The sequence below is a fragment of the Phyllostomus discolor genome, chromosome 10 (genome assembly GCF_004126475.2).
Source record: "Phyllostomus discolor isolate MPI-MPIP mPhyDis1 chromosome 10, mPhyDis1.pri.v3, whole genome shotgun sequence".
Taxonomy (NCBI): Eukaryota; Metazoa; Chordata; class Mammalia; order Chiroptera; family Phyllostomidae; genus Phyllostomus; species Phyllostomus discolor.
Window position 1 is genome coordinate 83,652,899 of NC_040912.2, and position 21,675 is coordinate 83,674,573.

Here is a 21,675-nt window from a genome sequence, read left to right on the forward strand (position 1 = left end):
ATGCTTTCCTCCAAATTGACCAGCCACGGCTGGGGGTGGGGGAGAGTACGGGGAAGCGTGCGTTGCTTCTCAAAAGCTTCATCCGAGGAATGACTCCTGTCATTTTTCCACGGTTAAAGCAAGTCACTGAACACCTAACCTCAAAGAGACCAGGAAATGCGATCCTTCCACATGCCAGAAGGAAAAGAAAGCAAAAAAGTCTTGGTGCATGGCGGTCCTAGCTACAATATCCCCTGAACCACATGCTGTGAGAACCCCTACATTCGAGGCCCCGGATGCAGCAAAGCTGTTGCCATCGCAGACCTGCATTAGTCGGTGCTGTGAGCCAGAAAGAGATCTTTCTGTTGTCAAACCTCTGAGATGCGGGCGTTGTTCCAGAAGCTTGCACACTCTAATGCCCTACTCAATCCACACTGGGGTTCAAGTTAAAGAAGTTAATAATAGGATAGGCTAATTGCTATCATAAACACCCCTAACATTTCAGCAGCTTAACTATAATAGAACGATTTAGTTCTCGCTTTTTTGTGGTTTTGTCCAGTGTGGTTTTATTGGGAGATAGGAAGTCTGGTTCAGCGACCTGCGTTTCTGCCAACTGGCGGCCTCATTGTTCTCTAGGCCCTCAGGGTCCTTCATCAGATCTTCCGAATCTGGCTGGAAACTGGGACGGGAATGTGGGTAAATATCTGAGAGCTTTTTAAGGGGTCAGTTCTGGCCATATTTATCTGCAAAGAAATCTAGGAAATATAATGTAGCCGTGTGCTGGAGGAAATGACTTTGGGGAACATCCAGCCAGTCTTTGTCACAGGTAACATTATCCCATTTCACAGATAAGAAAACGGAGGCTTGAGAGGTGACAGGATTTCCCCGCTTTCACGGTTCAGTTTCCGGGATTGAGCCGGAATATGGCTGGCTTCAAAGGCCCGCTCTGAATTACCCTGCTGTGGAGACCGCCTTCTCTCCCGGTGCCCCGCTGGCTCTGGCCAGCGCGGGGTGCTCGTGCACCTCAGAAGGGCTCCCCCAGGCATCCACACTTTCCTCTGGTTCTGGGCCTTTTATCTACCAATGAATGGTCTATTGATTCTCTGCCAAGCAGCCCCATCTTCGGGGCATTGCTTAGTCTGCAATGGATAAAGATTCTGCGAGAGTCGGTGCAATAAAATGTACGAAGACATAGAAACGGGGCGGAAAGACATAAAAGTAGCTGTCCAGTCGTTTCTCGACAAGAGCGCCCATAGTCTAGAGTCGTTTCAGCGGTGTGCTGAATTCTCTGAGTAGAAGGGATTGTGTACCGCCTGCAGATCAGCATTTATCAACGGGAATTAGACAGTCTTGTTGTTTTAAAGATTTTATTTATTTTTAGAGAGAAGGGAAGGAAGAGGAGAAACATCGCTAGGTTGCCTCTCGCGCGCCCCCTACTGAGGATCTGGCCGGCAGGCCGCCGCTCAACCCTCTGAGCCACACCAGCCAGGGCTGCAATTAGATGGCTTCACAGTACCGGGGGAATGTCTGGCTCCAGGGTCTGTTTCTTCCCTGGAGAGTGAGGAGCAGGAGTGTTGGGGGACACTGGGTTTCCCACCCTCAAGCAGAGCCAGGCAGTGTAAGGGGGAGCTGAGGAGGAAGCAAATCTCCCAAAGGAAGTTTGTGTGGTCCAGACGGGACACTGATGTGGAGGCTGGGGTGGGAGGGTCCGAGGCGCCTTTTTTTTTTTTTTTTAATCTTCAACTGAGGACATTTCTTTAAAATTGCTTTTAGAGAGAGCGGAAGAGAGAGAGACAGAGAGAGACAGCGAGAAAGAGAGGCACATTAATGCTAGAGACCAGGGACTGAATTTAAAAACCTAGGTGTGTAAAAAATTTAAAAATAAATAAATAAATAAATAAACAAATAAATAAATACCTAGGCATGTGCCCTGACTGGGGATGGAACCCACAACCTTGATGGTGCTCCCACCAACCGAGCCACACCGGTCAGGGCCCAGGGCGCTTTCTTTAAAGCTGCGTGGAGGCAGAGGAGAAAGTCCGACCCTGTGAGTGAAGAGGTTGCCAGGCCGCCCAGCCCATTCGTGTTTCATTTACACTTTGCTCTCAGTGCTGCCTCTGCTTTTAAATGAGTTTAATATTTGCTTAAGCTTAGCTATTATTCTAGGGAAGAGTTAGAAAATATGGAAGTCAGACTCTCTCTCACGCACACACAAATGTACGTATGCCTGGCTGTTTGGAAGAGGCTCCTGGGCCTGACCTCCACCTCCCAGAAACACGCGCCCAGCCCGAGGGCCGGGGGCGGGCGGGGGGGGGGGGGGCGGTGCGGGAGGCGTGGCGATGCGGGGGCGTCCCTGGAAAGCCGAAGCCCCAGCGGGCAGAGTCGGGACCTGGCCGCAGGGTGAGAGCGCCAACTCACGGGGACCGCCCTCCCTCCGCTAGGGGGCGCCCTGCCTCGGCTGGAAATGGGACTGCCGCGGGGATGGAGGCAGGCTTCTGCTTCTTGCTCGTCGCTTCCAGAGAGCAGCTAAGACAACTTAGGAGTTGGTGTTTCCCCAGGATCCAATGCGCTTGAGGGAGCATGTTGACAGCAGTGCGTTTGCATTGTCACTTAAATGTAAAGAAGTTTCCAGCCCTGGCTGGCGTAGCTCAGTGGATTGAGCGCGGGCTGGGAACTAAAGTGTCCCAGGTTCGATTCCCAGCCAGGGTACATTCCTGGGTTGCAGGCCAGAACCCCCAGCAACCACACATTGATGTTTCTCTCTATCTCCCTCCCTTCCCTCTCTAAAAATAAATAAATAAAATCTTTTAAAAAAGCAAGATCACAAGAAATTTAAAAAAAAAATTTAAAGAAGTTTCCAAAGACTCCCATGGCGAGATCCTTACACGCAGCTGCCTTGCGTTGCCGGGCGGACGGGCTCTTATTCCACTGGTGTAGACACCGTCTGCTTCTCTCTCCGTTTCCATGGCCCTGGATGCCCAGAAGAACGCTTCTCATTTAAAAATGAGTATGATAGGAGAGTTTTGTCCAAATCTCGTGCACGGATTTTGACGTAGCTTGGTTTTTGGCTGAGTTGAATTTAACCCAAACAGAAGCAGGGCCTGTGTTTTGGGATTTCCCTGGTGTTACCTGAATCCTGGGGCTGATCCCGCGATGAAAATGGGCTGAGTAGTTTCTTCACCTATCCAAAAATGTACTGCCTACCCACTCTGCGCCTGACCTGTGACAGATGCCCTAGAGACAGAGAGGGAAGAGCAATCCCTACCTGCCAGGATTTCGTGGTTTTGTGGGGAAGGAAAGTTCGGAGAGAAATCCCACAGTGTGGCATAATGACGATTTCGCCCAGGGAGTTGGGAACCTGGACAAAGGCCGCCTGCCTCACCAGGAGCCAGAGGGTGGGGTTCCCGGAGGGACAACGGGGCGGATTCTTGACGAACAGGAACGTGAGAAAGCCCGAGGGAGGGTCCGAAGCAGGGAGAGGCGGCTTGCCCAGGAAGAGCTCCACAGGGGGTGAGGAAGGAACGGGTGGGCTCAGGGGCCTTCCTGAGGCCGGAGAGAGAGACACGTGCGAGGCAGACCGGCCTGTGGGAGTGGGTGGGACCGAGGCAGCTCAGCAGCTGCCGGTTCTTCTGGATCACTCCTGTGCAGGTGAGGGCGTGGGCGCTTGCAGAGAGAGGGGAGGTTTGCAACGGTCCACAGAGAAGGCGGAGAGGCACAGCAGTGGGGCCGGGTGGTCGGGTGGGGAGGCCGGCTCCAGGGCTCTGGGAGCTTGGGTGTGGGCGCAGAGACGCAGGGGGATGATCCATCCACAGCGAATGGGTACAGCGGGGAGCCGAGGGTGCAGGTGAGAAGGGGGCGGGCTTTAGGCCGGCTGGGAAGCATGTGAAACCAGGAGGCCTAGAGAGAGGAGGGCCTGGAGCCTGGAACCCCGGGTGGTGGGCAGTGGAAACCAGGGTGAGGGTGGAGAAGGAGCCCCAGTGGTTGTGCGTGGGAATATCAAACGGTGCAGCCGCTGTGGGAAATTTGGCGGCTCCTCGGAAAGTTAAGGATGACCGTGGGGCAGCAGCTCCACTCCTCGGTATGTATCCGAAAGCATAAAAAGCAAGGCTCGGATGCTTGAACGTCGGAGGTGCTATGCACAGAAGCCGGAAGGTGGGAGCAGCTCCCACCCATCAAGGATGCCTGGAGAGACAGCACGTGGCCAGACAGACCAGGGGATGCTCTTAGGTCCCACGGAGGACGTCCTCATACGTGCCACACCGCAGATGGACGTTGGAAACATTTTTAGGTGACATAAGCCAAAAAAGGGCGAACAGTGTACGGTTCCTCTCGCCTGAGGTAGCCGGAATAGGCAAACTCAGAGCCAGAAAGTTCGAGAGCCGTTTGCCACGGGCTTGGAAGGGGGAGTCCTTGTGTAATGGGTCGAGTGTCCGCGATGATGACGAAGAGTTCCAGACAGAGATGGCGCTGCTGGTCGCACTCCGCTGTGAATGTGTTCGTGCCACTAATGGCTCACTTGAGAACGGTTCCATGACAAATGCTATGTCGTGTGTATTTCTCCATGAAAAATGCTGGATGATGGGGAGCCACAGGGGGCGGGGGGGCGGCTGAGGCTGTGGAGGGGCTTAGGCTCCTGCAGAGGGCAGCCGCGGTGTGAGGACGGGCACAGGGCTGTGGAGCTCACTGCCCAGGCGGACAGTGCGGGGAGGGCCCCGGTGATGAGGCTGACCGGTAAGTGACGGGTCCCTGGACACTGGTCTGGTGAGAGGGTGGGACCTGGGTGCCGGGAAAGGCCGCAGCCCTGCCTGCAGACCCGGGAGGAATATTGGGAAGCTCTCGGTGGGCCAGACGACGGCCTCAGGGGCGGAGTCTGGAAGCAGACGAGCTTGGGACAGCTCAGAGGAGGGACAGGGAGAAGGGGGCCGTGCCTGCTGAGCTGCACAGCGGACGGACGGCAGTGGGAGGAGCCCCCTCCTGCAGTCCCCTCTGGGGCCACCTGCTGTCCCCTGGCAAATTCTAAATGCAGTGGTGGGTGATGGACATGTTCTGATGCATTAAACACTTTCCGAAGGGCTAGATAACTTCCAAAAGACGTGACTCGTAAACCAAACCAAAACAAAACAAAACAAATAAACCCCCTGCCTGGTGTGGCTCAATGGACTGGGCATGGCTTGTAACCCAAAGGGTCGCCGGTTCGATTCCCAGTCAGGGCTCGTGCCTGGGTTGCAGACCAGGTCCCCAGTAGGGGGCGTGTGAGAGGCAACCACACTTCGATGTTTCTCTCCCTCTCTTTCTCCTTCCTTTCCTCTCTCTCTAAACATAAATAAAAACCAAAAAGAAAAAAAAAAGATGTGACTCGTAACAATAACCTCTTTTGTCTTGTAACTGGTCCAGTTCTACAATGAATAAGCGTGCCAGGCCGAGGGCGCAGTGACTCCAAACAGTTTAATGTAATTCCAAGACAGTGTGATCACATCGCTACACATATACAATATGCATATGTGAGTTTACAGATTTTCATTAATAACTCATTTCACCTCAGAGACCGAAAAAATGATCGAAAAGAAACTGTGAGTAACAAGCTATAACATAGTTCACCACACGGGACCCCCCCTCTCACCCTACAGTTAGTAATATTACAATTAAAATAACTATATTCTTCTATAATTTTTCTGTTAAAATCATCTCATAAATTTACAATGCTATTATTAGTTTCCAAGACTAATATAAATTCACTCCATTTTTCTACAACGAAAATGATTATTAATTTAGAAGCACACGACGCCATGATGGAGAAACACAAGCAGTTCAGGAGCAAGGACTGGATCGGTTAAGAATTATTTTCCTTGTAAAACATTCTAGAGCCAAGTAAAATATCCATTCTTATAACATACCTATAATATGAGACTAAGGAGTAGGTTACATGGAAGTCTACGACACATTGGTTTGTCTTTTAAAAAAGTAGACATTTATAAATAAAAAAGAAAAGAGGGACCATTCACATAGGAAAAAGGGGTTACACGAGAAAATACTGTTGCACGCAACCATTTTCACAAAGAGTAACGTGGATTAACACTTTTTATTACAGAAACCGTACAGTGAAGGAACACGACAGACCAGGGCCTTCGTCGGGTCACGGGGCTGGGCCGGCCGGCCGGGCAGAGAAAGGCCTGGACGAGACGGCCTCGCGGGGGGAGCCGCGTCCCCCGGGCTGGTGCGGGAGCGTCGCCAGGCCCCTTCCCGGTCCTCGTTCTGGGGGGTGGGGGGGCGGTGAGTCCTTCCGTCCGGGGTGTCCTACGCTCGCGGCCGCTGGCAGGTAAACATTTCTACAGGTCTGCTCTCGTTCCGTCCTAATGGATACCATTTTTGGAAACTCGAGTGTCAGAGGCGGCAGCTCAATACGTGTGGTCAAAGCGAATCGGGGTGGAAAATTCCAGTCATTCGGATCTGCTGCCTCCTCGCTCATCTCCGCCCTTGGCGCTGGGGACCCAGAGAGAGCAGTGCGCCCCCCCCCCCCCCCCCCAGGTCCCGGGGGTGCTGGCCGGGACGCCGACTCGGACTTCCGAAAGCTCCCCTGCCTCCTCATCCGTAAAGCTATACTTCTGCTATCCGCGATTTGGCTTGATATATATATACACAAACATATATATCAACATCTCTACCTGTACAGGAACTCTCTACTAGACTAGAAACTGCTGCCCCACAGTACGACGTCCTGGTCTACTTCATTTGGTTAAGAAGATGCACACACAGGGGATGAGGAGCTGCTTTGGGGGCCGGGCGTGATTGTGCCCTGGGAAAGCCACGGAGGGAGTCGCGATGAGCGGTCACACCAGTGAGGAGAGAGGCGGGGGCACCGAGGACAGGAGCGCCTGCGGGGAAGGGGGGGCGGGGCGGGGGGGCGCTTTAGGTTCCTTTCAGAAGTCACAGAAAGCTACAAAGAGTGGGCGTGGTCAAGTCACTTTTCACTTCCCAAGTTCTCCCTTATAACCTGAGCCAAACTATTAAAATAATAACAACAACAACAACAATAATAAATCCACTGCCCCTTCAACCAAGCAGACGGCTATCTGACAGGGAGGCAAGATCACCCCTCACAAGGCGAAGTGGGCCCTCCTTTCTGGTTCTGGGGAGCTCCCTGGGAGGCCTGGGTGCCTGAAGGGGGCGGGGGGGGGGGGGAGCTGTAGCGGCAGCCAGGGACAATGGCCCAACACCGGGAAGGGGAGGCAGCGGGTGGAGGGACTCGTGTGGAGACGGGTGGAAACTAGAGAGCAAAGACAGAGCCCTTTTTCAGATCCAGTATAGTTACTTTTGTTTAAAAAGCCAATTTCTGTACCTCTAAGTTTTTAAAAATACGGTTAAGCCCTCAAGACAGTGACGCAGATAGAATTCATTTGGTTAAATGAAGCACAGGAGAAAACCAATCAGAGGAAAGTGGGAGTATGATCAGGAGGGGCAAGATGAGAAATATGTTACAATAACATTTCTAACAAAAAACTGTAACATGAGCGTACTGTCGATGGAGTTCACAGGGAAAAAGCAAATGCGTTCTTGGGGAAAAGATGACCACACACAAGACAAAGAGTTCCCTGGTCCCAGATGTTTGCAGCTTTCACGGTCTTATCTGCTAAAGGAATGCCCTTTAGTTCACAGCAGGTCCTCCTCACAAACAAAACAAAACAAAACAACCCAAAAAACAAACCAACATTCTTAGGGGAGCCCGCATTTCCCAGTTGGTTGCAGCGGGACGCGGGGCCCTGGCTCCGCAGCCTCTCTTGCCTTTTCAGGGGGTCTCAGTGGCCCCCGCTGGCCCTCAGTCCCCAGCCCCCCCCCCCCAGCTCAGCAGCACCCACATTCTCCCCGAAGGAGCCCGGGTCCCGCCTCGCACTGGACTAGGCTTCACGTGCGAGATGGACGGTGCACAGGGTGGAAGGTCAGCACATCCTTTTGCATGTATCTCATTTGAAGGGAGAAAAGGCTCCAAAGACAGCAGATATGGAAAACCTAGCCCACGCGGACGGGCTTCCGGGCGGACCAGTCGCCCCTGCAAAACACCCGCCAGACCGGCGCCAGGGGGCCCAGAAACAGCAGCTGCACCTTCGGGGCCACCCTAATCCCAGTGTCTCCTACTGCCTAGCGACTGGAAGTCACTGGATCATTAGTTAAGTTAAACATTCAAATCCAGATGAAGCCAATGAGCCAGGTGTCTGTGCTCCCTGCCTCTTCCAAGATCTCAAAGGGAAGGCCTTGAAGACAAGGGCCGCGGTGGCCTGGCGAGAGGTCCCTCGCGCCTGGCACGGGCTGTGGACCTAACCCGGAAACCCTTTCACATTCTGGCGCGTTCTCGCGGGGACTGGTTACACGGAGGGAACACCGTGCCGGGCCACCCAGCACAACGGGTTGCGTAGGACAGCCCTGCCTTGGGGGACACGGCCCCCAACTACAGAGGCAGTCGCTGGGGCTCGAAGGTGTCAGTTAGCCAACAGAAATTCTCTTTAAAAAGTACCAGTTTAAATGTAAACTCTAAAACACTTTAACTATAAAAGGTAGCCAGACACGTGCTGAAGGATCCACAGTTGATTATTTAGCGTACACATTTAAAACGTGACTCTCTCGATGTCTCAGAAGGCTGACAGCATTTTACAGTAGCTAAAAACAGATACACTTAACATGTGCGTTTGAGGGTCGCATTTGATTACAACACACAAAGAATCATCTCTCCCTTGGTTTAACTTCTTGCTGTAAAGATGAAGCTATTTTCAGAATTCACTTACGCAACAGTGACCAGGGTGTGCATTAATCATTTTCAGCTCCCAAGAGTTCGTGGTCTTTTAAATCCCAAGATCCAGCTGGCTACGTGATTTCAAAAAAGGCTAAAACCAGGATGAATGCCCACATTTGAGGTAATTATTGCCATTAGATCACAGTTTAAGATAATGCATCTAAAACCTTCTTTACAAAAACCTGCAGGCGCGCCGTCAGAATCCCACCTATCCGATCCGCCCGGGGATCTCAAATTCCGATGAGCTGGGTTTGCTTCCAATGGAGTTCAAGTTCTAGATGACTCTAAAACTTGTGTAAACTACCTAAGAATTTAGGCCAACAAGTTCTGGAGCCAGTCAAGAAAGATGCTTTTTAAGATAAAAAAGAAACCAGAAGACCCCACCCCAAACAACTGAGATGTTTCCTTTAACAAATGATGAGTTTTCAAAAAAAAATTAAAAAACCTAGTCCTAGAGCTTCTTGTCATCTCTCAGTCGAGATCAGAGCACTCTGCATTTCTGCCCGTCTCAGACTTCGGGGGAGACCCTCTCTCCTCCCCCAAGTCCAAAGGGCGGGCTGGTTCCCCCAGTTTCCATGTCTCTGAGAAGGCCATCTCAGAAGGAAACTGGATTTTGCTTTTCGTTCTAAAAATCATCTTGTCTTTCTCCTTCTATTTTTTTTTTTTGTTACACACAAGGAAACAATGTTCCGGACGCCAGACCCACACACGGTATTCACAGGTGTGCTGTGGACCCACATCTGGCTCTGCCGGAGAGCGGACCGATGACAGAGACCAGAGACGCCGCTGGTGCAGTCAAAAATAGCATTTGGAAAAAAAATATATGCCTTTAGTATTGCCTTTCTAGAATTAACTATAAGCAAGAAAAACTTATTTTTTTTAAAGAAGAAAAGAACACTTTTTTTTCTCTTCGCTCCCGTAAGAGCTTCTGGTAGCAGCAAGTACTGAAATAGTAGGTACACTAGGAAGGAACCTGAAATGAATTCTACTATGAATCAAAAGAGACACCCCTACAACTTCCCCTAGAAGTCACACCAATTCTCACCCCTCTGCTCGCATGCAACTCGGGACTCCCTCTCCACGCACGGCCAGGGCCCCTGTGGGGGACACTCCTCCAAGGCCTGTCTTTGCACTTACACGGGAGGCATCGAGGTTAGTGGCTATGAGCTCTGTTCTGGAGGCAGGCAGACCCCGGTTCAAGGTCGAGCTCCTGGGCATGCTCCCAGCTCTCCAAGCCAACGGCCTCATCTGTGAAGGGACTGATATTGCTGATTTCACAGGTGACTATGGGGACGAAGTCAAACAAGCTTACCAACAAGCCATGTCCATCCCTGTGCTTGGCGCTCAGCCAATGGGAGCATCGTGAAATGGTCCGTCAGAAACGGGAGGCCATTCATCGCTATTAATTAAAAAAGCAAAACGAAGCCCTATCTCAGTCAAGCCCTCCTTAACAGAAAATTTCACTAGAAACATGGAGATTTCAGATGATTACGTTTTCTTTCCTTTAGCACACCCTTTAGAATGTCAGCTTTGTCACCAGTAAACGGGGGGGGGGGGGGCGGTGGTGGTGTACACGGGTGGCTAAGAGGGCCCCATGAGTTCGTGGTGTGGCCCAGGACCTGGCACATGGAAAGCTTTCAACAAACGTTGCCTATTATTTACTTGAGGGACATTGCAAGCTTCAAGAAATGAGACCGTCATCATGATGTTCTCAAGCAGGGCCTGAGATTAGGGGCTGTCAAAGGCTTGGGGAAGGGACACTGGGCAGACTCGGGAAGGCCCCCTCGAGGGAAGAGATTTTCTGGAGCTGGCTCTCTCCACCTTCTGGAAGCCGCCAGAAAGCTGCGAGAAGCCCCTGCGAGGTCGGGCTGTGCTCGAGAGCAGTGGCGCCAATGGCCTTGGAAAGGTTTCTGTTGTGTTTAAACGTCACTCCACCGTCTTCAGTTCTCTGGTAGCTCGACTGAGATTTCACGGGCCGCTCTGTGGAGACTAGAAGTGAGAGTCCAAAGGCATCAAAGCGGAAAAGCACTGATTCCCCAGCCCCGCTCCGGCGCGCTTCGGAACCCCCAACACAGCTGAACCTCCGGGGGCCCGCTCGGCCACATCGTGGTGGTGGCGTCAGTCCGGCTCCCGTATGCGTGCGGTGCCTCCGGGCCGGAGTAGCAGCAGCACCAGGGTGCCTAATGCCTACTTCTCTGAAAAGGTGAGTACAGTTTCAACATAAATGTAATCACAACACAAAAGGGTCAGAGGAAAGAGAAAGACAAATGGGGTTGCATCGCTAACGATGTCATTATTGCCCAGAAAGGAAAGACAGAAACGTCGTTTTGTCTGCATTGGGAGGTGTCTCGGAGAAGGGTTCTTTGGCTAAAGAAGGGAACAGTTGCAACTTCCTCTCCCACTTGGTAAGGACATCTCCGGCCTGCTCCGTGTCGAGGCTTCCCCATCTGAAGTCTGTAAGATGCTCCAGGAAGAGAGGACGCAGAGCCGGCGAGAAGCACGCTACGTCCCCGGGGCTGGATGTTTTCACGGCAAAGTCTCTTACGCTCGCGAGGCGAAGTCCCGGGCTAGGTCTGCGGAAGGAAACCTCGCCTCTCTGTTGGATTTTCTCTGCCACTCAGGGCACCTGGTCGTCGTCTTCTGTTTCCTGGCCCGGCAGCCACTGGGCAGGCGGCGAGCGCCCCACACGCCTCCCCGCCCCCAGCTCCAGGCAGAGAACCCGGGTGAGAGCCCGGGCCTGCGGGGACACGCCGCGGCCCATCTGTCACAGCTCCTTAAGCCTCCTCGTCTCCTTCCTCCAGTTTCCAAGAAAAGTCTGCTCCACTCACTCACTCACGCTCACACACCCCAAATCCTCCGCCACAAGCTTGTTCAAAAATGAGCGTTTGCAATTCTGAAGGCCTGGCCGAGGGAAAGCAGCCTGGGAGCCGCGGGGCCGAGCCTGCCTTCCCTCCTCACACCGGGCAGCCTGGTGCCCGCGCAGGGCCTCTCCCGGGCGGGCGGAGGGGCCGCGCCGCTGGCTCCCACAGCCGGCGGGCCCCTCCCCGCCGGAGCGCAGGCCCGGCCCAGGAGGCGACTGCCGCTTCGTCCCAACCCTTCTTCTCCCTCTGAATTCGATCAACCACATGCTCTTCCACAAAAGTAATTGGCATCAAGCCTCAGACTCTCCCACCCATCGGCCTGCTCACCCCTTCTCTTGGAAACAGCCAAATCGTCACGAGGGAGGCTCCAGGCGCAGAGGCGCGCACACGCACGCGGGCCAGGGGCGCAGCTCCTCAGGCTCCTGCCGCCCGCCCGGCTCTCCGGGCCTGTCCTTTGGACTTGCCCCCTCACTCTAACGTCGTTTCTCCAGCAAACGGGGAGGAAGCCAACTGCGGGACGGACGATGCTCTGGGTCACCCGAGGTCTAAACAGGACTAGGACTAGGCATCCCTCTAGTTGAGAGCCGGGCCCCAGGGACGGGCAGCCCTGTGTTCACCCATCTGCCAGGGTGACGCAGAGTGGGGGGGGGGGGCGCGCGGGATGGGAGGTGGGGCAGCACTAAGGAGCCCGTGCAGAGGCTGGCCTCTCCCACGGGGGACTCTGACCCCACGGCTCCCTGACGGGGAGGGAACGAGGAAGACAGGCAGGGGCGAGGGGGTGCACACTGATGTTTGTGGGACCGGCCCTGCCCAGCCTCTCCCAGCTGCCTCCACTTCCACGAAGCTGGCCATTTCAGCCCTTTCTCCATCTGAGGCCCACCGGGTCTAGGCAGCTGCTGGGCCGTGTCAGGGTCCGCTGGCCTCCCACACCCTCCCCCCACCTTTTTGGGGCTCACTAGTTTGTCCCGGGAATTGCGAGCTGCGACGATGACCTGGGGGAAGGGGTTGGTGAGACCGAAGAAGTGGTTAGTGAGTGGGAGGGGCGAAGCGAGGCTGCGATCTCCCAGGGGAGGGTACCGCCTGCCTGGCAGTCCTACCTCGTCATCTGGGAAGGGACGGACGGTGGTCTCTGCACTGACGGACACACGCCCCGCTCCTGGTGCCCCGATGGGAAACGGGAGGACACCTGGGAGAGGGGCTGGGTCAGCGGCTGGGCAGGTAAAGAGCAGGCGTGAGGCAGGCCTAGATCTAGGGGGCAGATTTCAGGAGGACGGGGAGGGAAGGGGGCGGAGGGCCCCGGCTCCGGCGGCAGCCCAGGAGGCGCCAGTTCCCCTCTCTCCCAGGCCACTGGGAGCCGCGGGAGACACAGCGCCCCCTCTGGCCTGTGCGGAGCAGAGGAACCTGATTCCTCCAACTCCAGTTCCGCGGTCGACCTTTCCCGACAGAAACGGGTTTCCTGACTCCCGGTTCTTGCCTTTTCTTTTTGTCTGGCAAAACTGGACATCTGCCTGTCCCTCCCGTCTACTCACACGCTCACAGGTACAATAAAATAAGTTTAAATATTAAAGAGAAAACACAAAGATACATGGAATAAATGTGCATTTCAAACCCTCAACTAAGATATCAACACGATGATAATCATGATAATAATTACAATGCTAATAATCAAAATAATTAGTACAATAATATTATCTTTATGAGCAGCATGGAACTTTCATTCCTGGTCTGGAAGAAAAGGGAAGGTCGGGTGAAAGAGTCAGAGACTTCCCACTTAGTAGACAAAATCATTCGCTTGGACTTGGAAGGCTGTTGTCTTTCCCGTGAAAGGCCGGATGGAGAAAGGGTTGGAAGTCAAGTGCGGGAGGGGCCCCAGGGTGCCACCAGTAAGGCAAAGGGAGGCTCGAGTCACTGGGCTCCAGACCTGGTGGGGACATCGCTGCCTCCTGGCTGCAGAGATCTGGCCTTCTAGGCCCGCAGGCCCCTGGCTCCCGTGTCCTCCACACTCTGCCCCCAACCCCCCACCGGACTGGCCACCTTCCTCATGTCTCAGAACGAGGGCACGCCCCCGCTCCCAGATAGAGGCTGCCAATGGAGCATCTCGTCCCGCTGGCCACCTGGGGGGCTGTCCTGGCTCGAGGGGGTCATGGTGTCCTTCCTTCCAGCCTAAGGCCTGGACTAAACTGGTTCCAGTTCGGGGACCTAGTCCTTGTAAGGTAAGTAGCATGTATGGTGGGGGAGGGGAGACATCCAGAGTTATTTCACAATTCACAGCTAAGAGCTAAGGTAACAGCTTGGCTTCCTCACCTTTCACAGTAGATCGTTAAGGGGGGGGCGCTGTAGGGCGAGGAAGGGGGAGGGGAGGACTAGGATGCACTGCCGCCACCGCGAACCACCTGCAGCTTGGAGACTTGGCTTTGGGGTTACCCAAGGACTCAGCACAGAGAACCAAACAGGGTGGACCCCCTTTGAAGCCACGTCTCCCAGCCTTCATGCGAGTGAGCTGCTGTGAACGGAGAGACCCCACCCCACGAGCAGCAGGTTCAAAGCCCGAGAAGACTCCCAGAACGCATCACAGGTGCAAAGAGGACGAAGGGCACATTTCTTTGGAAACCTAACTGGTGGTGGGAGTGTTTTCCAAGGTGCAGTGTGAGAACCCTTGGTCACCCTCGTAAACGTCCTTCCCACCTTCTGCCCACCGGACCCTCAAAAATCAAAACACAGTGTGTCACAGGGAGGCCAGGTAACGTGAGGGAAAGGCTTTGGCGGACACAGGTAGAGGGCTGTCCGCAGTGGGAAGGATCTGGCGAGAGGGGAGAGCGAGCGCCAACAGGGAACCAAGGAGGGGCGGCACCAGGAGTGCAGCAGGGCAGGGCGAGGGTGCGGCTGAGGACAGATGCCCCCTGGGGCCAGGCCCCCTTTCTGCCGGCCCTGTCCCACCAGGAAGGACGCAGGCGCCTGGCAAGGCCCGAGTTCCAGAAACACAGAGGGCACCTCGGGTCCCCCGGACGCCACAGCCGGCCACACAGGTAGGACTGGGGGCAGCATGAGGTGAGGGTGCGGGGTGGGGAGTCTCTCTCGCTCTGTCTCCAAATAAAAGTCCACTAGACCCATCACCACCACCAGGTTCACCCCCGCCAGCCGTCCCATGCCTCTCTCAACACCTGTGCCAGCTCCCTGACACCCCTCTGCCAGCAAACAGCCTAGAAAGACAAGTATAAAAATGAAATTAAATTAAACAATTATTTTTTTAAAAAAGGAAAGACCAGAGTAAAATGTTTCAACAGCACGCAAGAAGAGCTGAGATGCTCCGACTCGCCTCCGCCCGCTCCTCGGAGTCCCGCGGAAGCAGACCCGCGCACGCGTCCGTCGTCGGTAAGGCACTAGGAGGGGATGATGCCAGGTCGAGGCCGCGGACGGCGCCCGCAGCGGGGCCCCGGCACGCAGGGAGGGCGCGGCCGCACGCGCACCCGCACGCTCGCGCGCTGGACCACCACGTTGCTCGCATGCCTGTGTTATCTCATTGTTTCCTTTTGTGCAATCACACTGAGGAATAGTCTATTGGTATCACTGGAGCTGAACACAAAGCAGAAAACGGGGGAGCGGGGGGGGGGGGTGGAGCGCTACATTCCTCTAGGGGGTCAGCGACGACCGCAAGCCCCACGCTAAGTGACTAGGGGCGGATTCAAAGAGAAAACAAATCTTCACAAAAGAAAAAAAGAACTGAAGTTCGCGACGCACATCATTAATGACAGCTGAGGAGTAACAGTGCTTAGGGATTTATCCAGAGTGCTCAGAAAGAATGTGCCCCTCCCGGAGGCGGCTGCCTTCGGCCCAGCCCCCGCCCCCCCCCCAGCAGGCCTGACCACGAGCCAGAACTAGGCTTTGCCGACCCCAGACCCGCCCCCAGATACCAGCCTCCTCAGGCCCGTGGCCTGACCTTTGAGGGCTGTTGACCCTTTAGAGTTCTGGAAAAATCCCTAATTCTTATGTTCAATAATTAAAAATCTATTGGATTTCCGTATCAGGCGTCCCCGGACAGCACACTCTCAAATGTCACTTGCTGCCATATGAAAATAATCTTTGAAAAGTTCATAAAGTTCTTCAGAGACTGGGGCCCCTCAACTTCCGGAATCTTCCATCGCGCTCTTCTCCTCCTCCTCCTTTCCAGTTCGGTGCAGAATGGGTCTGTGAGCTGTATTTCTGTTACTGACATGTTGTTTCTTTTTTTTTTTTATCCTTTTTCTTTTTTTTAAAATAAAAAGCATAGATTCCCCCCCGTCCTGAATCCCTTCATTTTTTAAAATGTTCTCTTCTCTGCTCTGAGTCCTCCCACTTCCTAGTTCAAGTTTCACCGGTGTCCGGCCCCTGCCCCCCAGCCCCCTCCCCTGCCCCGTTTGCATTGTTTCTGTGCGGCATCTTCAGTATAAAAACCCCGGCTCCCATGAGGTCCCTCCTCCTCTCCCTCCTCCCCCGGCCATGCCCACCCCCCCTCCAGTGTTTATATGTAAGGGTACTGGTTGACCTTGGCGGGGCTCAGTGGGTATCCAGTGTAGACGGTGGAGGCCGGAGAGGCGCTGATGTAGGTCTGGTGGGTGAACTGGGCTGGGTACTGACTCGGGTGGATGGTGGGCGAGGGCAGGACCCGGGGGCCCATGCTCACGGGCACCTGGTGGACGATGCTGGCCGGGTAGGCAGTGTGCTGCACCGTGTGCCGCGCTGAGCCTTGGGAGGCCACCAGGTGGGCCACGGTGCCAGTGGAGCCCAGGGCCGCGGGCGCCGTGTAGGTGTAGAGGTGAGGCTGGGCGGGAAGGTGGGCGGCGGCGGCCAGGTGAGGGTGCACAGTGCCGTGGCTGGGGCTGTTGTGCGGGAAGGAGTACGGGGCCTGGGCCATCGTGGGAGTGATGTAGGCCTGCTGCCGTCGGTGGCTCCCGGCGCGGTCCGCGGTGATGTGCTGCTGAGCCTGGACAAGAGAAGCACCAGGAGAGGGCTGCACCGGGGGCTGGGCCCACGCGGGGGGCGGGGGGAGGGGGGGAAGGGGGGGAAGTGAGGATGGGGAGGAGGAGGAGGAGGAGGAGGAAAGAGAGAGAGGAGAGACAGGAGAAGAAGGGTGGAGGGAGGGAAGCGGGAGGAGGCCCGAGGCTGGGGGACTGACAGGAGCTGTCTGCTGGCACGCAGGGGAGTCAGGTCAGCCGGGCCCAGCGGCCCCCAGTGGATGACACGGACTAAGCCGCTGCCGCCGAGGGCAGGAGGCAGCGCCTCTTCCCAAGGACGGGCCGCAGCTGGGAAGAGGCAGAGGAGCCCCTGTTGGGGTGACACTGGTTTCTCTCCTGATGTGAAACCGTGTCTCTGAAATCAAGGCCCTCGGAAACTTGGCGGTTTGCAGCTGCATCGGTGCCCGCACACCAGGCCTCTCTTTGTCTCCTGCACGACCCGCGTCCCCGGGATGGAGGTGCAGCCGCGGCTTACAGCCCAGCGTCAGCCCTTCACACGAGGGGCTTCTGAGCACAACCCGCCCGCCTGTCCCACCTCTGTGGCTTCCAAGGAAACTGCAGACCCGAGCCGACCCTTCGCTGACGGAGGCCGGCCCTGCCCTCAGAGACCCTGCTCTGTCTGCAAGCCCTTCCCAGCACCTGGACCCCTGCCCTTGGTCTGCGGCTTCGGGGCGCGGCTTCCTGCACAGTGAGGACCCAGTGACGCCGACTCTGTCGAGCTGCAGGTCTGTCCCTGGTGCCCTCGCCCCACTGGGCCAGGATGCGGAGTTTCACCCAGCGCTGGGCCGAACTGGCCAGCTGTGGGCCATCTGGATCTACGCTCCGGCACAGGCCCCTCAGTGCTGCGTGACTTTAGACAAGTCCCCCCGAGGTGGGCCGGCTCTCCGTGAAGCAACGACATGGACTTCCCCAAGGGTGACCGTGGAGGAAGGAAAACCTCAGAGGTCACGCGGGGCACTTCCTGCCACTGCCAGAGGGGTTGCAGCCCTGTGAGGCGGGCCCGGGTCCATCCCTGCCACCCTCTCTCCACAGGGCAAGCGTGGAGGGCGCGGGGGAGACGGCCTGGGGGGACTTACCTGGCTGAGGTTGAGAGGCTGCTGCTGCTGGAAGTGCGGTGCCGGCCGGTGCTGCCGGTAGGCGACGGCTCCGGACGAGCTCCCTGAAGAATGACCGCTGGTGGAGGTCACGTTGCTGGAGGACTTGGACTTGTAGGAGGACGAGTGGTGGCTGGCGCTGACTGTGCCGGGAGGGAAGCAGGGCAGGGGTCAGTGGCCGCCACCCCTCCGGGGGCGGGCCGCGCTCTCCAGGGAGGGAGCCCATTTCCGAGGCCAGCAGATGAGACCCCCGCAGGGGGTTCCAGCCCAGGTCCCGGGGGTTCTGGCTCCGGCCCGCCTCGCGCCCAGCTGCTGACTTTCCCCTTGGCCCCACCAAACTCTCGCAGAGCTCATTCTGCTGTTTTCCGAAAGAACCTTCACTGACCCAAGGGACCCGAGAGGCTACACGGGAAATCCTCCACAGTCCTTCCCGGGCTGCGCACCACGGGAGGGGGACCGCCACCTGCGCGGCATCCGCCCTGCTGGGAGCGAGCTGGCAGCTCCAGCCACCGGGAGCGGAGGAAGGCGGCCCCCCCGACTCTTCCGAGCCGAGGGGCATTTTGCAGCCGAGGGCGCGTAGTAGGGTTGAGAAAGGCCTCCAGCTGTGGAGGGGCAGGCAGCAGAAGGAAGCCCTTTCCGCCCCTCCCGTCGCTGGAAAGGCTGTCCTCACCGGGGAAGTGGGTCTCTCTACAGCGGAAACGAAGCCACTGGGTCTTCCAGAGACGGCGGCCCTGGTTGCTCTCGATCCCCCAGCCTCCCTGAGAAGGACCTCCCATTCTCCTCTTTTTTGTTGGAAACGTCCCTCAGAGAGTCTCAGCTATTCAGGAAGTTGTGTCCCGTGGAAATGCGGGGACAGGGGCTCAGAGACGGGCCGAGCACGGAAGCGGCCCGTTGTAACAGGCGTGCAGGGCGGCTCCACACCCCGAGGACAGAAACCTGCGGCTGTGCTGGGCGGGGCTGGCCCTCGGCTTCCTCGCCGGCCTTTGCGGGGGGTGGGGCGAGGTGGTCGAACAGCTTCAGTAACTTTCGCCACCAGCTTTCGCCACCGTTTTGTCACAGAGCTCCGGGGGGGATGATCTCAACCAGGGAATCTGGCCGCCCTCCTATGCACCCTCCATCTTTTCTGTTTTATATGGTCAAGAGAAATTTAACATTGGCTAAAAAAAAGGAATCCTAAGTGATCTGCATAAGGTCTATCTTGAGCCCATTCTTAGACACAATGTTGCACATTTTACGGAGTCAGGGCTGTTCCCGGATCCCCCTCGGGTGTCTGGGAACACACACGCGCTCACCTCTGATTTCCGACACCCGCTCCCATCCCGCAGGCCTGCGGCCCCGGGCCTGAAGTCCCTGGGGCCAGACGTGTTCCAGAGTTAGACGCCAGAAAAGGAATCTGGCACACGTTCAGCGTCCCAGGCGCCCCCAGCGGAGCCACGACACACCCTGCCATCAGACACGGCACAGGGACGGTCCCCAGTGCGGTGTACAGACACGAGCACAGCACGCGTGCGGTTGTGGCAGCGAGACTGCAAGCAGCCCCTGGCCGGGCCGGGCCAGGCCAGGTTCAAACTTAAAATTCGCTTTTCGGAGCTTTTGGATTTGGGATTGCAGATGGGGGGGCGGGGGGGAATATTTCCTTTTCCTCCGGCACAGCAAAGGGACTGCCAGCCTTCTGAGGGACTCCACCCCACAGCCTCAGGACCTTGGTGCTGACGGAGCGGGAGGGCCCCTCCCACCAGGCCGGGGCACTCACAGCCACAGTGTGTACACCGGGCAGGGCTCCTCGGGCCTGAGGGGGCGGCAAGGAAAGAGGGAAGAGGCCAACGTCCCCATTCTCAGCTTTTAAGTGTTTCTTTTCCTAAACTGCCGCACCAGCACCGGGTTCCCTCTGCCAGGTTCCGGCTCACGTTCACGCTTCTCCGACTTCTCAACAGAAAGGCTTCCCTCGCACGCTCCTGAACGTCAATACGGCGCACTGGCTGACCCCGGGGTGAGGACCCCGGGACCCCCAAATAGGGTAATTCTGGAATGGAGAGCTCTCGAGGGAGAGTCCCTTGAGAACAAAACCAACCCATATTTTTTTTTAAAGAGCGAGAGAGGAGGAGGGAGAGAGAAAGGGGGAGAAACATCAATTGGCTGCCTTTTGCACGCACCCTGACTGGGATCGAACCCAAAACCTCAGCCTGTGCCCTGACCTGGAATTGAACATGTGACCTTTTGGTTTGCGGGATGACGCCCAGCCTACTGAGCCACACTGGCCAGGGCCAAAGCCATCTTTTCAGTAAGAAACGTGGGCACCTGTGCCCTTGGTCCCTGCTGCCCGGTGCTGCCTCCTGCTCAGGTCTCCATGGAAACACTTGCCAACACAAAGCGGGAGGTTTGGGGAGAGGGAAGTCCCCTGTCCCGCACTGTGCAGAATGGCCTGGGGCACTGGGCTGGACGAGCTCCCGCACACCCTGAACACCCCGTCTTGAATGCTATTCTCCGCCCTGAGGCTGCCCTGGGGGCAGGACCTGAGCCTCCCAGGCCTAGTGTGCCCTTCGGGTGGCAGCCACCCCAAGGAGGTTCCCAGGCCTCCTGGGGCAGCCTCAGGTGACGCCGGATGGATGAATAAGAGCTAATGAACAGAACAGCTGTTCACGTCCCAACAAAATCTTCCTGGCAGCTCACACTCCTTTCCTTCTAAATGGCCCGGATGGGCTGGTGGCGGTTTGGGGCAGAAAAGGGAACATGCATGTTTCTTCTGGTTTATTCCCCAAATTCTTCCGCTGGCCAGCCTGAGCCAGGGAGACTGCGAATAGACGCCACCAGATCTGGGGTGAGGCGCTCAGTGTGCCTAGAAGGCTGTTTCTCAGCCCCCCTTCTAGGGCCCCGTTTTCAGGACTAGCCTTCATGGGATGGAGGGAACCTTTTCATCAAGCAACCTGTGAGGGACAAACACGCTGGCCACGTCCTCTCCTCCCAGCGGCGACTTCCGAGGAGCCTCGGGAAGAACCTGAGCGGGACTTGGGGAAGGTTCTGCCCGCACAGGCAGCCCCGGCCCGGAGGGACTGATGCCAGCACTCGGTCGGGGGCTCCCCACACCATGTGTCAACCAGACGGGTGGACGAGGAGCTGGGTGGCTCTTATTTTTGTTCACCAACCACATCAGAGGGAGAGCCCCCGTAAAGGCAGCGAGGTGTTAGCTACAGAACTTAATAATGAAAATGCTGCTTGTACAAAGTGAGGTTCAGTGGATTCCTCTCTTCGCTCCTGGGACAAAATCCGCAACAACCTGGCACCTGTCCGCTCACGCAACCGAACCGCTGGAGCGGACAAGGAGACCGGTCTCGAGAGAGGCCCTGGCCTGCGGGGTCCCCACGTTACCTGGCACCAGGCTGTCGCACTCCACCAGCACTTCGCTGGCCTGGGTTTTCAGGGGCGGCACGATGATGGTCCGGGGGTTCCCCGTGCAGTGGTTCTCCAGACTCCCCTTGGTGTCGAAGGCGTTGGCGTTGTGCCCGGTGCGGTGCTGCACGGCGTAGGGGCTGGTGTTGCTGGAGGAGTCGGAGTACGGGGAGTCGTGCACCGTGACGCAGCTGATGACGTTCTTCCTCTGCTTGGAGACAGTGCTGCAGAGGGGCAGGGGCAAGTCAGGAGTGTGAGGGGGGACGCGCCGAACCGGCAGCTCGGAAGGGGCTGTGCGCAGAGCCCCTTGTTGCGCCCGGGGGGCAGTGGATGGAAGTAGGGCGGGAGGGGGAGGCAGGCAGGGTGCCCAAGGGTCACCCGTCTGTCTGACTGGCAGGGGGACATGTGAATGTGAGGAAGGGCTGCGGGCGGGCCCACGGGTGCTTCTGGGAACTGGGGAGTGAGAAGCCTCGCGTGGGGCCGGGCTCCCCCTGGGTGGCAGCGCACCCTGAGCCACCCGCAGGGGACCTCTCAGCAAAGAGGGATCCAGAATCACGCAGGCCACTGGAGGCTGTTTCAGC

At 56.6% G+C, this 21,675-nt stretch overlaps 1 protein-coding gene across 4 annotated transcripts in view; it reads right to left on the reverse strand.

The window, feature by feature from the left end:
* Positions 1 to 9,038: 9,038 nt before the first annotated feature.
* HIPK2 (homeodomain interacting protein kinase 2) overlaps positions 9,039 to 21,675 on the reverse strand; it is a 166,945-nt gene continuing 154,308 nt past the window's right edge. For all 4 annotated transcript variants that reach the window (XM_036010956.1, XM_036010954.1, XM_036010955.1 and 1 more), the window contains exons 13-15: positions 21,074 to 21,318; positions 17,690 to 17,850; positions 9,039 to 16,582 (exon numbers count right to left, since the gene is read on the reverse strand). In XM_036010956.1, the coding sequence (XP_035866849.1) occupies positions 16,121 to 16,582; positions 17,690 to 17,850; positions 21,074 to 21,318 (868 nt within the window). In that variant the 3' untranslated portion in view covers positions 9,039 to 16,120. The remainder of the gene's footprint in view (positions 16,583 to 17,689; positions 17,851 to 21,073; positions 21,319 to 21,675) is intronic.